The sequence below is a fragment of the Pollachius pollachius genome, assembly GCF_949987615.1.
Source record: "Pollachius pollachius genome assembly, chromosome: 1".
Taxonomy (NCBI): Eukaryota; Metazoa; Chordata; class Actinopteri; order Gadiformes; family Gadidae; genus Pollachius; species Pollachius pollachius.
Window position 1 is genome coordinate 24,036,614 of NC_136934.1, and position 15,666 is coordinate 24,052,279.

Below are 15,666 nucleotides of genomic sequence, written 5' to 3' on the forward strand. Positions count from 1 at the left end.
ATTTCGAGGCTTGTCATTGGACAATAACTACAATGACATCATACATGTCGGACCCCGAGCATAGCTGCCCGCTCAGTTTGCCGGAACCAGTAACTCAGACAAAGTTACCGATAAACAAAAAATGTGCAAGAGGTAAGAGTGCCAACAATTTTTGTTTAATTTTTTGAAAAATGAAGATGTTGTACACAGAAAATTACGTCCTCCCTCGGTGGGGATCGTCTGAATACACGTAATCTCCCCTTGGCCCACCATCTATTAACTGTTCTACATGACTTGAACGCAGCCTTGAATCGCTCTGCACTGTTTGTCCCAACTCAATTTCCTTTGCAAAATACGGAAGTGGGGAAGACTGAAAACGGATTCATTTTCTTTACAATATTGTCTGATATATATGATACATATGATTTATAATATATGAATGATAAAACATTGTATTCATCGAGTTAGAAGTATGTTAAAAAGGGTTTTCCGCTCTGGTTTCCTTGTTAGGAGCGGGCATACCGTCCTAACATGGCTAATAACTCTGGTTCTCTTTCTACATGACACTGGTAATTATATTGAAATGACAACTCTTAATATACCTTAAACATACCGTCCTAGCCTGGCTTATAAACGCTGTTTCTCATTGTACAGGACACAATAATCCCTGTTCTGTATATATATATATATATATATATATGTGTATGTATGTGTGTTATGTGTGTATACATGTTATGTTCAGACCTGCGGAGGTTCGAGGAGCAGGGAGAGTTGATGCAGCCGGTCGTGTTTTCGCTGCTCGTCCTGCTGTCTGTAATGCTTTACTTCACCGTCTCTCTGATGGACCCAGGGTTCATCCTCACCGAAACTGTCCAGGTATACTTGACTATCCTTTACTCACTGTACTATACTACTGTACTTCACTTTCTTGATCAGATACTGATCTGTCTGATACTGTGCTATACAAATAAATTTGACTTTGACTCTTGACTTTGACTTTCTCACTGACATTGTCGGGGTATACTTTAACCTAATGTACTTTACTAGTACGACACTATACTACTGTACTTGGCCTTCTCTGATGGTCCCATACCTCACTGACACTGTCGAGGTAGGTACCATACTAAATATACTCTACTATTGCTAAAACTGACCCGGGGTCTACCCTCACTGATACCCTACAGGTGTAGAATATTAACTTATATATGTATGCTGTACTATCCTACCAATGTACTTCAGTGTCTCTTAAAGAAGGAGTGAGACTAACAGCTGTGTCTCCTTCAGGGACCGCTTGGGGCCAGTGAGGACCAGGAGGCCATGCTCCCCCAGACCTCCACTCCCCGCCTGCGACGCTGCGGATACTGCCTGCTGCAGGTACCCCCCCTCCCAACCAACGGCATCATGCGATATGGTTCACTCTCTACTTGTCACTGTCACACTCTGTGTGGCTCTGTCACCCATTATGTGTCACTCTCTCCCATTGTGTCACCGTCCCATTATGTCAGTGTCCCATTATGTGTCCTTTCCCATTATTATATTTAGTTAATCACAAACAACAGTATATCAAAACACATGGGATACTGGATACATTCCAATCATAAACGGTTTTCTAAGTTAACCAAAAATAAGGGGTAACCCACTATTTCATATTGGGTTACTGCTATACAGAAAAAACAAGGAAGAAGAAACCTATTTACTGCCTGATCAGCAACAGGGCTGAAACAGGGAGGGAGATGAGGGCATGGAAAAGGTGTCATATAAGCTGTTTAGTCAACTGAAAGTGGTCCTAGTGGCAGGTAAACCCCCCCTCATGGAGCTCAGCGCCAACCACGCTGGAAATCACCAAAGGACATGCTGGGCTGGACTTGTATGCGTGGTGGGCGTTACCGATGGCAACGTGTTTTGGTCGTGGTCAGTGTTCTGTTGGATTCATCCAAGGAGCAGCCATAGTGGCCACCAGATTCAGTTAAGATGAGGGGACTCTCTGTTCCAATGGAGACCTTCAAACAAGCTCTACTTCTAATGCTGCACGTAATGTGAGTTTCTAATAATGTTTCATCATTATTGTAAGTTTTCAGGGGGGAGGGGCCTCACCCCTAACCCTACTATCCCACTAACACTACTAATCCCTAAATGTACCCCTAACCCCCCCCCCATCCTGGGTTACTCTTGCTATCCAAGCGCTCCTCTTCTCCCCCGTGATTCTCCTTAGGATTAAAGAATTGATTCAAGTGTTTGTGTTGCTGCCGGAAGTGGCCTAAAATGATCATATAATTTACTCAAATCCAGTAAACTCCAGTCATTCTCTTATGTCCCTCTCTCTCTGGAGCAGCAGCCAATGAGAGCGAGGCATTGCAAGGCGTGTCAGCGGTGTGTGCGCAAGTTTGACCACCACTGCCCCTGGATAGAGAACTGTGTCGGGGAGCAGAACCACCGCTGGTTCCTCCTGTACCTGCTGGTCCAGCTGGGAGCTTTGACCTGGGCCTTCCACCTCGCTCTGTGGGTATCCTCATAGCGCTCATGTTTGCATCTGATAACATGACCTGAGCTCATGATAAATACGTGCTGTTCCAGTGTTACTATCATCCTCACAACCTCTCCTCCTCCTCTCTGCTCTGCTCCCCATTTCATCTCATCTCCTCTTCCTCCCCTCCTCTCCTCAGGTCAGGGCTGAGCTGGTCCCAGGTGGGGTGGGGTCCGTGGTTAAGGACTCACGGTGTGCTGCTGGGGTGCGTGGCCGTGACAGGGGTGTTCAGCATGGTGGTGCTGGTTCTGCTGGGCTGCCACCTCTACCTGGCCTCCACCAACACCACCACCTGGGAGTTCATGTCCCGCCCGCGCATCGCCTACCTGAGGAGCTGGGGCGACGGGGAGGACAACCCCTTCGACCGTGGCCTCCTCTGCAACCTCTGGGACTTCTTCTGCGTCTGCCGCACCGTGGCCTGGGACCGGGTCTACCAGCGGGCCCACCGCGACCACATATGACGTAATCTTCACTTACAGCATTGTTATGGAGCTCAGCGCGAACCACGCTGGAAATCACCAAAGGACATGCTGGGCTGGACTTGTATGCGTGGTGGGCGTTACCGATGGCAACGTGTTTTGGTCGTGGTCAGTGTTCTGTTGGATTCATCCAAGGAGCAGCCATGGTGGCCACCAGATTCAGTTAAGATGAGGGGACTCTCTGTTCCAATGGAGACCTTCAAACAAGCTCTACTTCTAATGCTGCACGTAATGTGAGTTTCTAATAATGTTTCATCATTATTAGATGTTTTCAGGGGGAAAGGCCTCACCCCTAACCCTACTATCCCACTAACACTACTAATCCCTAAATGTACCCCTAACCCTCACCCTTTTACTAATGACCCTAACGCTACTAAACCCCATACCAGTTTAAATGTGTAGGCATCAAAAACTAATGTTGATTGGTCAATGTTGTTATTCTGATGTCTCCTCTCCATATCCCCATAACTCAACCTGGGCTAAAACGTGTCACTGTGACCAATTTCAAGAACTGTAACACTTTTGTAACCTTTTATTTATACTGTTATTTAGTCTGTTTAATCAGGACACATTAAAATATGAATAATACATATTTATATTTTATTTATATATTTATTTATATGTATTTATAGGAGTTGACTGTACAGGAACTCAAGCATTCATCCGCTATTTACACAGAATATTATCAGCCTTTCTTCTCTGCTAGCTGTCAAAGTGTTGGTCCCTTGTTCAGGGGTACACTTTAAAAGACGCCCCCCGCCCCCCCAACAGGAAGTTAACACACCCTCCGTTAAAGTATTAGGAAGTCGTTTTAAATGCTGACATCATCTTAATTTAGTCCTCATAAAGAAATATTGGTTGCTGCTATGGCTACTCTTCTATGGCTTGTGTTTATATAATACTAGTAGTTATATAATACTATATCATCCTTTATTTGGCCTACTTTAGCTCAGTTGCATGCATCAAGAATGAATAATACTGCAACAAAAACAATGTTAGTGCAAATATTTGAGCTCCACTTGACACATACATATTATATCCATCCTATATTATATATATAATCCATATCTTTAAAAAGGCTTGTGTTCAGAAAAGGGTTGTTCTGTTGGGTCAAGGCAGTGGACACGGCGTCACAGTGATGCATAGTATCATCAGAAAATAAAACTGTTAACCCCCCAAATAAAGCTCTATTAATCCCCCAAAATAAAATATTGTTGATCCCCCAATTAAAGTACTGTAAATCTCCAAACTCAAATGCTGTTCATCCCCCAAATAAAATACTGTTTATCCCCCCAAAGAAATATGTTAATGCCCCTATAAATACTGTTAATCCCAATGATATATATATATATATATATATATATATATATATATATATATATATATATATATATATATATATATATATATATATATATATATATAGTGGTTTGTTGACCTACTTTCGCAAAGCTGTATTAGTATTGTAGTACTGGTTTTTAACATGGTAATACTACTTTCTACTCCAGGTGTATTAGTACTGTCGTTATACAGTTGTATCCCTGTCCATTAAGTTGTATTAGTTATACTGGTTAGTATTACGGTAATACTTCTCCTGTCCATTAAGGAGTGTATGTAGCACTGGTTAGTAGTATTACAGTAGTACTGGTTATTATTGTAGTCATCCCTCTCTCAGCTGTGGAGGGCGGAGTAGTCGAAGCCCTGGAAGATGTTCTGTTGCCGTGGGGAGAGGGGCGTTGCCAGTGGCGACAGGACAGGCTGCAGACGGGTGAAGTCGCTGTCAAAGTTACTCACATCACACGGAGCACTGATCTTGGGCAGGAAGGGAGGGGGCAGGGTCTTGGACAAGAGACACGCCCAGTCCAAACTCTGAAAACACAAAAATCCTATAAATGGTAAATGGTAAATGGACTGCATTTCTACAGCGCTTTTCCAACCAGTGGCCACCCAAAGCGCTTTACAATACTGCCTAACATTCACACACCAACGGCGGAGTCAACCACACAAGGCGACAGCCAGCTCGTCGGGAGCAATAAGGGTGAGATGACTTGCTCAGTGATATCTTGACACTCAGGAGGAGTCGGGGATGGAACCAGTTTGGCTGGTAACCGGAAGGTTACCACCAACCACTGTTTTCCCATCTATATATACACTAGTGTCTGTTATATATTACACTATATGCACATCCTAGTCCACTCTCTGAGGAGACGTCATATATATGTATACTACAAATCCAAAATACTATAAATGCTATGTATGTACCTGGTAGAAGGTGTCCTCTTTCACGTCCTCAGCGTCTCCCTCTCCCCCTCCCAGTCTCTTTACTGGATTCTTCTTCAGCAACTGGAAAGCAACGAGACCCATGTGTCTCACCAATAATCAACATGACTCGACTTTGGACCACATGACCCATTTCACAAATTACAAAACATTACTCATCACAATTGTGTTCTTTGGTACTGCATTCAAAAAATAGACTAGAATATACAGTAAAACATTATATTGTACAGTATATTACGATATACCGTACAAGATAACACATGCCCAGATAATCTATAGTCTATATTATGAATAACCATCTTAAGGGTTGCCATGTATACCTTCTTCATGATGACGACGGCGTTGGGGGCCAGCGTGGCCGGGTACTGCACTTCTTCATTCACGATGCTGTCAAACACCTCCTCCTCTTCTTCACCGGGGAACGGGGACTTTAGGATGCGGCGGAGGGACACAGGGGAGGAGTGGTTAGGTTGGTTGGAATCATACCCCCACAAAGTAGTATCACCTCCTAGGAGTCATCAGGAGGAGGGATACCACACCAGGGGACTATGGAGTGATCAGGACGGATGGAGGGATACCAACACCAGGGAATAGGGAGTAAACAGTTCTGGTAGAGGGATGAATTTGCACCCATTATAAAAATATGAAATATTGAAAATTAATTTGTTTCATATGGTTTCTGAACTTGTTTCATTGTCTCCAATCTAGTCATTCCATGATGTCCTTGATACATCCTTCTATGATATCTCATGGTCACTGATGTCCATCACGTCAATTGGAAACGTGTTTAAACACATCCATTGGAACAATGCCCACACTAGACTACACTACCCAGAACACACCTCTCCGACCAGCATCTGGAAGATGAGGACGCCCATCCCCCACCAGTCAACGGCGCGGGTGTAGTCGTCGTCCGTCAGAACCTCGGGGGCCAGGAACTCTGGTGTACCGCAGAAGGTGGAGGTTCGATCCCCATGACCCATACCTGTACACAGAGACTCACTGAGCTAGAACAACACCTCATGCATGGCCCTCATGCTATAATATAATCAAATATAGAAAGAAGAAAAGGTTTGTTGGAGATAATTTTCTATATCTTTATCTATATAGATATATAGATAGATATACACACTTGTACTACCTTCTTTGCAGAGGCCAAAATCGGTGATTCTGACAAAGCCATCAGCATCCATTAGGAGGTTGTCCAGCTTCAAGTCCCTGTCATCGTCATAGTAATAATATGTATTATTACATTTTATTTCATTAGTTGTGAAGGGCCCATGCAAGTGAACGGAGCGTTCCACGGCATTGAGAAGACCCGTGTAATAAATTAGGGATAATGTAGGAACACCGGTCATTATCGGGAAAATAAGAAAATAATTATTATTTTCGATAATGACCAGCACGCTGGGGTTGATAAATAAATAAAAAACCGGACTACTTGCGGAGTGATACGAAAGACGGCAAAAATTCTACTTTCCTTGACTGCGGTCAATTATACTTACGGTCTTCTCAATGCCGTGGAACGCACCGTTCACTTGCATGGGCCCTTCACAACTTCCGGCGGTGAATTATATTTGATAATTCACCGTGCTAAGTATAATTGACCGCTGTCAAGGAAAGTGGATTTCTTTGCCGTCTTTCGTATAACTGCAATAGTCCGGTAATTTATCAACCCAAGTGTGCTCAGTTGCTAAGCGACGTCAACGTCTTTGGCTATTTCTCGGCTGATCAACACTACGAATGCTGCTAACAAATAAATTGTAAAGAAGACACACAAGTTCTTTTTTTGTTTTGGCAAGTAGCCATGTAATAAGCGGGATAAAGCTTGCGATCTGCGATTTTTTCGTCTGCGAAGTTCGAAAACCCCACGAAGAAAGTTTGGCATGCCAGAAATTTGGGGGACGCATCCATTGACGACTTTGAGGGAATCCCGCAAACAGCTGGAGCGGGCAGTGTTTACTAACTAGTAAAGAACTAACTAGTAAAGTAAAGACTAGTAGAGATCAGTGGCGTCACTAGGCTGTTTCATTCGGGGCTAAAGCCCTGGATATTATTTAATTAGCCCTAACCCTTTTTTTTGCTTGCTTTCTTTACACTAGAAAACAAACATGGGGATTCCAGAGGCATCTCAAAGTAGCCTAGTCCTTCTAGATAGTCCTTTTGGCAAGAGAATAAACTATTTAAAAACATAACCAGACTGTTTACAGCCTCAAGTGAATTAACCTATCCTATCTCCAGTCATATATATATATATATATATATATATATATATATATATATATATATATATATATATATATATATATATATATACACAGTGGGGCAAAAAAGTATTTAGTCAGCCACCAATTGTGCAAGTTCTCCCACTTAAAAAGATGAGAGGCCTGTAATTTTCATCATAGAAAAGGGTTAAAATCTAGAAAATCACATTGTCTGATTTTTAAAGAATTTATTTGCAAATTATGGTGGAAAATAAGTATTTGGTCAATAACAAAAGGTCATCTCAATACTTTGTTACATGCCCTTTGTTGGCAATGACAGAGGTCAAACGTTTTCTGTAAGTCTTTACAAGGTTTTCACACTGCTGCTGGTATTTTGGCCTATTCCTCCATGCAGATCTCCTCTAGAGCAGTGATGTTTTGGGGCCTTCGCTGGGCAACACAGACTTTCAACTCCCTCCAAAGATTTTCTATGGGGTTGAGATCTGGAGATGAGATCCGGTTTGTTTGGGGTCATTGTCATGCTGAAAGACCCAGCCAGGTTTCATCTTCAGTGCCCTTGCTGATGGAAGGAGGTTTTCACTCAAAATCTCACGATACATGGCCCCATTCATTCTTTCCGTCACACGGATCAGACGTCCTGGTCCCTTGGCAGAAAAACAGCCCCAAAGCATGATGTTTCCACCCCCATGCTTCACTGTAGGTATGGTGTTCTTTGGATGCAACTCAGCATTCTTTCTCCTCCAAACACGACGAGTTGAGTTTTTACCAAAAAGTTCTATTTTGGTTTCATCTGACCATATGACATTCTCCCAATCCTGTTCTGGATCATCCAAATGCTCTCTAGCAAACTTCAAAAGGGCCCGGACATGCACTGGCTTTAGCAGGGGGACACGTCTGGCACTGCAGGATTTGAGTCCCTGGCGGCGTAGTGTGTTAGTGATGGTAGCCTTTGTTACTTTGGTCCCAGCTCTCTGGAGGTCATTCACTAGGTCCCCCCGTTTGGTTCTGGGATTTTTGTTCACCGTTCTTGTGATCATTTTGACCCCACAGGGTGAGATCTTGCGTGGAGCCCCAGATCGAGGGAGATTATCAGTGGTCTTGTATGTATTCCATTTCCTAATAATTGCTCCCACAGTTGATTTCTTCACACAAAGCTGCTTACCTATTGCAGATTCAGACTTCCCAGCCTGGTGCAGGTCTACAATTGTGTTTCTGGTGTCCTTTGACAGCTCTTTGGTCTTGGCCATAGTGGAGTTTGGAGTGTGACTGTTTGAGGTTGTGGACAGGTGTCTTTTATACTGATAAGGAGTTCAAACAGGTGCCATTAATACAGGTAACGAGCAGTGGCGTTTTCTCCCGGAGGCCAAGGGAAGCCAGGCTTCCCTGTTTTTTTAGGCTGTAGTTGTCATCCAATAAACACATTTATATTAACAGTTTCGTTAATTATTTTGTGCTGTGTTGCTGTCATTTCTTCCCCATTTTCTCCTCTCATTGACCATTTCACAATGCGCGATACGGCGCCCCTGTTATATACTGAAGACGCGGCGAAACACAACACTGTACGCTGCGAGGAAGCCAGCCCGAGCTGGCATCCCTTGTAGAAAAAAAAGAAAGAATTGACCAATCAGGTGAGGCTACCGTAATGACAGTGCCCTCCTCTGATTGGTCAGGAGGGTGTCAGGAGGGTCCCAAGGGAAGCCACTCGGCCCTTGGCTTCACACCAATCAAATCAAAGCATCATTATCAACGTCACCGAAAAAACAAATAGCGCGAAATTCGCATGTTTGAATTGTTCTCATTTTTGAGTAGCCTAGTTAGCATTGCAAATGCAGTTATGGAGGGTGGAGATGTAGATTTAATAGATTATTTGCTTAAAAATAATTTTGCGAATCTACCACAACAGCAGCGACTCCAAATAAAATCAGATGGTAGGCCAACACCGACGCTGAAACTGCGATTGGAGAGAAAGCAAGGCTTTCGGACGTTCAATGAATCGAACTATACTCGAACGGAGTGGCTAGCTGGCAGCAACAAACTCCAGCGACTATTTTGCTGGCCGTGTATTCTTTTTGATAGGAATTCGTGCTCCCTCAACAATCCCTGGGTCACTACAGGATTCGTTGACCTTGCCAACTTGTCCCGCGCAATCGAGAGGCATGGAAAATCCAAAAGCCACATCGACTGCGCTGTGAAACTGGCACTGTTTGGACGTGTCAGGATTGATGAGGCTCTGGATTTGGCAAGAAGCATCAGCGTAAAGAAGCACAATGAACAGGTTACAAAGAATCGTGATATTTTGAGGAGACTTATTGTAACAGCCTTGTACCTTGCTCGCCAAGAACAAGCTTTCCGTGGACACAATGAGGCCGCTGGCAGCGCAAACCGGGGCAATTTTGTGGAGTTAGTTCATGCGTTTGCGGAGTTTGACACTACGCTTGCAGAGCACTTGGGATCGCAACAGTCTTCAGCGGTATGTCTAACACCATACAGAATGAGATAATCGAAAGCATAGCTCGAGTCATCCAGGATGAGACTGATACAGAAATAAGCATGTCCCCTTTCATTGCTGTACAAGTGGATGACACGTCCGACATATCAAACAAGTGCCAACTCACTGTCATCATCAGATATGTTAATGAGAAAGGCAGTGTGTGTGTGAGCGTTTTTTGGGCAAATTAATTAATTTAAAACTTAAATGGGGTCGTTCCCCGGCCCCATTTAACCACTGTCGCAGACATGAATAATTGTGTGCTGTCATGAATTGTGACCCATCGGGGATTGCGACATGCTGCTTGTGGACTCTGTGATGATTGCAGACATGAATAATTGTGTGCAAATACAGATATGAGGACGATAAATGACATGAAAACATTTGGTTTGGGTTTGCCTCATTTTCCCTGCATTTACAGTGTGGGCGCAGAATTCGACAGTGCGCTACATTGATTGATCGTTGATTGCGACCTGCGTTGCTTGTGGACTCTGTGATGATCGCAGACATGAATAATTGTGGCATTAGTTCATATTTATTTCATAAACGGCAGTAAAAAATAATAATAACGGTGGGCATACAAATAAAAACGGCCATTATAACAAAAACAAATAAATAATTGCACACCGTATTAAATGTGCTTAATAAATACATTTGATTTCATTAGCATTTCACAGACCCATAGTATGGATAAGGTGTTTAGTATGGTCAATCACCGTTGCTTCTTTTCCCATAAGACGCTACAGTCAGTAAGACGCTTTCAAGAAAGAAAGTATTGCCCGGTGTCACAAAACGAATGTACCCATTCCGAGTCTAGCTTCAAACTCGTGCATGATGCAGAAAATGTGCTTGTTCTGGGTTGTCTTGGTGTTGTCTTTTAAGTAGTGTTGAATAGTTAACATTGATTTTGGCCTAGTTTTACGAAAAGGATGTATATCAAATACTGTGATTGTGTGAGTCGTGTTACACGTGAACATGAAACTTGAAATAGCCGACAACCGCGCTGTCGATTCTTTGACCATTTAGCGGCTTGTGCATTTCGGTCGGGGAGGGGTTGTATTTATAATAAAATGTATAATTTAGTGAGATGTTTAGGAGGACTGTGTGTGTGTGTGTGTGTGTGTGTGTGTGTGTGTGTGTGTGTGTGTGTGTGTGTGTGTGTGTGTGTGCGAGAGAGAGTGAGCGCGAGAGCGAGAGAGAGAGAGAGAGAGAGAGAGAGAGAGAGAGAGAGAACGTGTGTCGTGTCGGTCAGATTACCGGTGTGTGTAAGTCCTGGTAAATGACCAGGCGCTCAAATAGCTGTTGTAGTTGCATTAACTACATCCAAGCTGAAACGTACTATTTTCTCTAAAGGCTTGGCCTCACTTGGCTTCCTCAAAAAAAATCCCCACGCCACGCCACTGGTAACGAGTGGAGGACAGAGGAGCCTCTTAAAGAAGAAGTTACAGGTCTGTGACAGCCAGAAATCTTGCTGGTTTGTAGGTGACCAAATACTTATTTTCCACCATAATTTGCAAATAAATTCTTAAAAAAAATCAGACAATGTGATTTTCTGGATTTTTTTTTTCATTTTGTCTCTCATAGCTGAGGTTTACCTATGATGAAAATTACAGGCCTCTCTCGTCTTTTTAAGTGGGAGAGCTTGCACAATTGGTGGCTGACTAAATACTTTTTTGCCCCACTGTATGTATGTGTATATATATATATATATATATATATATATATATATATACACACATACATCTTTAAGGTCTGTCTCACTTGTATTCATTTTACGAGTTTGTCAGGTACGATCATTCAAAACCCCCATGTTTTTTTCCATAGACATTTAAACATGGAACCAAGAGCCTCGGAGGTGGGAGTTACTCTTCAGAGGTCTATAGCGTGGCAAATCACACACCTTCCGGTAGAGCCCATGGGACCTATGTGATTGAAAAATATGAATGGGTTTCAAAGGAGTGAAAGTAATTATTTTCTGGTCCCAGTCTTTATATGCCCCGGATTACACATATGTTGTTTGTGGATTTAAATGATAATTTTTCATGAAAAGAAAACTAAACATTTTCGTGAAGAAGTCTGATTATGTTAGTTTTTTTTCAAGGGGAGGATAAAAGCATCGAAAGAGGTGAAAACCATTATAAGTCGGGGCAAGGACGGATTAACATGACCACGGGCCCTGGACACAAACCTGCCATGGACCCCTACCAACGCGCAAATACACGCACTAGCGCACCGAATTTGGTCGCATATAACTCATGCAATCCACAATCACAAACATTATAATGCAGCGCACAGCCAGGAGAGAGAGAGAGAGAGAGAGAGAGAGAGAGAGAGAGAGAGAGAGAGCATAGTGCCAGCCGCTCGTCTTAACGGCAGAACATGGAATCTGTCAGGTTAATTTCATGACTTTAAAAGCACTTACTGACTTCCTCTAACGAATTAACGAGTCAAAATGTTGAGCTGGACGGTATTTGTTGTACCAGGGCAGTAATTTAGTGTCTTTTGCTTTCTTTATTTTACACTATGCCGACCCGCTTAGCACACATTTCTCCATTTTCACTGTGAAATTGACCATTGACCAAGCACTACGACATTAACGTTCCGTCATGTAATTTCTTTTTTTAAATGTGATGTATTTATTTTGCAAATCAAAAACATTCAAATCCTTTCATGACCAAAGAATGAATTTTGAATTTTTTTAAATCAAAGAATTAATTATATATATATATATTAAAAAAAAACATTGGCAGGGGCCCTGGACATGTGCCCACTTTGCCCATGCGGTAATCCGTCATTGAGTCGGGGCATGTGGGAGAGTTTCAGTTATGCCGATGGGGAGATTGTCGGTCTTGTCCACGCCAGTCGAAGGGAGTGTGACGGCACATACGAGACATGTAGTCTTTCTCATTGTGTTTCGCTACAGCCTTTAACTGAACAATTGCAACGGTCAAACTCTTGACATGAAAAAATTATAATTTAAATCCACAAACAACATATGTGTAATCCGGGGCATATAAAGACCTGAGACCAGAAAAGAATTACTTTCTCTCCAAGCAGGTCCTTTGGGACCGTCTACAAAGTGCAAAACGGAAAACGACCACAATGGTCAAATTTCAATAGCGTCGCCATTATTGACTCTAGAGCCCCAGAACTTGTTCCATATTGGCACGGCCTCTATATGGTCTTACTACAACCTTTAGTTTGGAAAAATATATCTCCTCTTATTTTTGATGTTTTATTCAGCAACAATTTCAATAGCATCGCCATTATTGACTCTAGAGCTCCAAAACTTATTGCATATAGGCACGCCTCTATATGGCCTTACTACAACCTTTAGTTTGGAAAAATATATCTCCTCTTATTTTTAAGTATTTTTTGTTTGCAACAATTTCAATAGCGTCGCCATTGTTGAATCTAGAGCTCCAGGCACGGCCTCTATATCATCTTACTACAGCCTTTAATTTGGAAAAAAATATCTCCTCTTATTTTTAAGGATTTTTTGTTTGCAACAATTTCAATAGCGTCGCCATTGTTGAATCTAGAGCTCCAAAACTTGTTCCATGTCACCATTGTTGAATCTAGAGCTCCAAAACTTTTTCCATATAGGCATGGCCTATATATGGTCTTACTACAATCTTTAGTTTTGAAGAATGTATCTCTTCTTATTTTTGAGGAATATTTATTTGGCAAAAATTTCAATAGCGTAGCTTTTTGTAGGAGCCTAAATGCCTATTTGCTTTATTTAAGTTCATATTTTACTATGACGTTTGGATTTTTATAAGTGAAATAATATAAAAATGAATTGTGTTAATTTCGAATATATAGAATTTTATTTTGAAATTCACTTGCAATATTTTTGGTCTATGCGCACATTTAGTTACTTTATTTTGAAGTGTGAGAGGAACTTAATTGTGTTAACTACCGCTGACAGACAGGATAACAAGCATGGAGCCACACAGTTTTTTGACCTCTTGCTCTCTTTCTATCTCTTACCTCTAATCATAACCTCATTGTGGAAAAGGATTTTTTGTATTTTGCGTTTGACAAGTAAACCCTTTAAACTTTACGTCGTGGTCCGGTGGATTATTTCTGAGGATATTGGATGAGGTATGCGTCGAAGGGAAAACGGAGCATCAAGCTGAAGCTTCACTAATTAGACCTATTGATCCTACACTTTAGTTTTGAAAAATATATCTCGTCTTACTTTTAAGGATTTTTTGTTTGCAACAATTTCAATAGCGTCACCATTGTTGAATCTAGAGCTCCAAAACTTGTTCCATGTAGGCATGGCCTCTATATGGTCTTACTACAACCTTTAGTTTGGAAAAATATATATCCTCTTATTTTTAAGGATTTTTTGTTCGCAACAATTTCAATAGCATCGCCATTGTTTAATCTAGAGCTCCAAAACTTTTTTCATATAGGCATGGCCTCTATATGGTCTTACTACAATCTTTAGTTTTGAAGAATATATCTCTTCTTATTTTTGAGGAATTTTTATTTGGCCAAAATTTTTATTTGGCCAAAATTTTTATTTGGCCAAAATTTTTATTTGGCCAAAATTTCAAAAGCGTCACCAATATTGACTCCAGAGCCCCACAACTTGTTCCATAGAGGCACGGCCTCTATATTGTCTTACTACATCCTTTAGTTTTGAAAAATATATCTCTAGAGTCAATAATGGCGACGCTCTTGAAATTCCTTAATGGTTCCATGGCATGAAAATCTCACTTTGAGGTTTTCTAACATTAATATGCAGTGTTTCCCCCAGCACCTTATGTTAACCTTAACAATAGGGCCCCGCCTTGACTACCAATGTATTTACTACCAATTTTTTTAAAATCATTTTTATTTAATTATTATGCATTAACAAAGTACAAAACTCTCGTAGGGAACAAAAAATAAAGATAAATAATGCATTGGTGATATTGTTCAATACGATAGTCCTGCGAACTGAAACCGCGAACTGAAACCCTCACCGAAGACTGCAAGGCCATGAGACAATCCCCCATGCGACATGGAGGAGAAAGGGATTTTTGCCAGAGGCGGTGGTCCCTTTCTCCTCCATGTCTTGGCTCAGTCTACTTCAGATTGATGTGGACATGGAAGAACCAGACGCAGTCGTTTGTCGTGATAATATAGATTATATTATATAGATATGTATAATATATTATTTAGATATAGAGCTCCAGGACTCCCGCCGTAGCATCCGGAGTGTTCTAGAATATTTACAGAACACGGCCAAAGGCTGTGTGCTTCTCGCTATTGCGATACATCCACTGTAAACAGAGCGTATGGTACTGTGGCCGCATTCTGCTCAGGGCCACACCCCCACCCTCCTCCGTGACCCACCTCTCTCCTCCTCATTTGCATTAAAGCTACAGGCCCAGAAACGGCGCGTTTGGGGAAAGCTCAATGTGTGACTGGCTTGTAGTGGCTGTAATTCAGGAACGTCTTCAAATACTGTGTTAGGGGCCCATTAATATCTATAAAGCATCCATAAAGTAGCATGCCATGGGACCTTTAAAAAATAAGAAGAGATATATTTTTCAAATCTAAAGGTTGTAGTAAGACCATAATGAGGCCATGCCTACACTGAAAAAAAAAACTCATAAGATTTACTAAAAAATATATTGCAAGTATTTGCACGCAAATGATTAAAGTAAAATTTAATGCTGCAATATCAAGTAA

General features: G+C 41.8%; 2 protein-coding genes across 3 annotated transcripts in view; one reads left to right on the forward strand and one right to left on the reverse strand.

The window, feature by feature from the left end:
- Nucleotides 1–338: 338 nt before the first annotated feature.
- Nucleotides 339–4,244, forward strand: LOC307071776 (palmitoyltransferase ZDHHC12-B-like). 2 transcript variants are annotated; one of them, XM_079730856.1, is made up of 5 exons: nt 339–548; nt 722–855; nt 1,264–1,353; nt 2,312–2,478; nt 2,643–4,244. In XM_079730856.1, exons 1-5 carry the CDS (start codon nt 419–421, stop codon nt 2,962–2,964), a joined length of 843 nt encoding a protein of 280 aa, XP_079586982.1. In that variant the 5' UTR covers nt 339–418; the 3' UTR covers nt 2,965–4,244. The 2 variants fall into 2 exon arrangements, with proteins under 2 accessions (XP_079586982.1, XP_079586983.1); XM_079730857.1 differs by having other exon boundaries at nt 2,648–4,244.
- Nucleotides 4,245–4,420: 176 nt separating this feature from the next.
- LOC307087752 (serine/threonine-protein kinase N2-like) overlaps nt 4,421–15,666 on the reverse strand; it is a gene marked incomplete at its 5' end in the record, with an annotated part of 41,426 nt that continues 30,180 nt past the window's right edge. Inside the window, 5 exons of the mRNA XM_079753396.1 lie at nt 4,421–4,851; nt 5,245–5,325; nt 5,583–5,690; nt 6,105–6,247; nt 6,395–6,480. Coding sequence (XP_079609522.1) covers nt 4,654–4,851; nt 5,245–5,325; nt 5,583–5,690; nt 6,105–6,247; nt 6,395–6,480 — 616 coding nt within the window. The 3' untranslated portion in view covers nt 4,421–4,653. The remainder of the gene's footprint in view (nt 4,852–5,244; nt 5,326–5,582; nt 5,691–6,104; nt 6,248–6,394; nt 6,481–15,666) is intronic.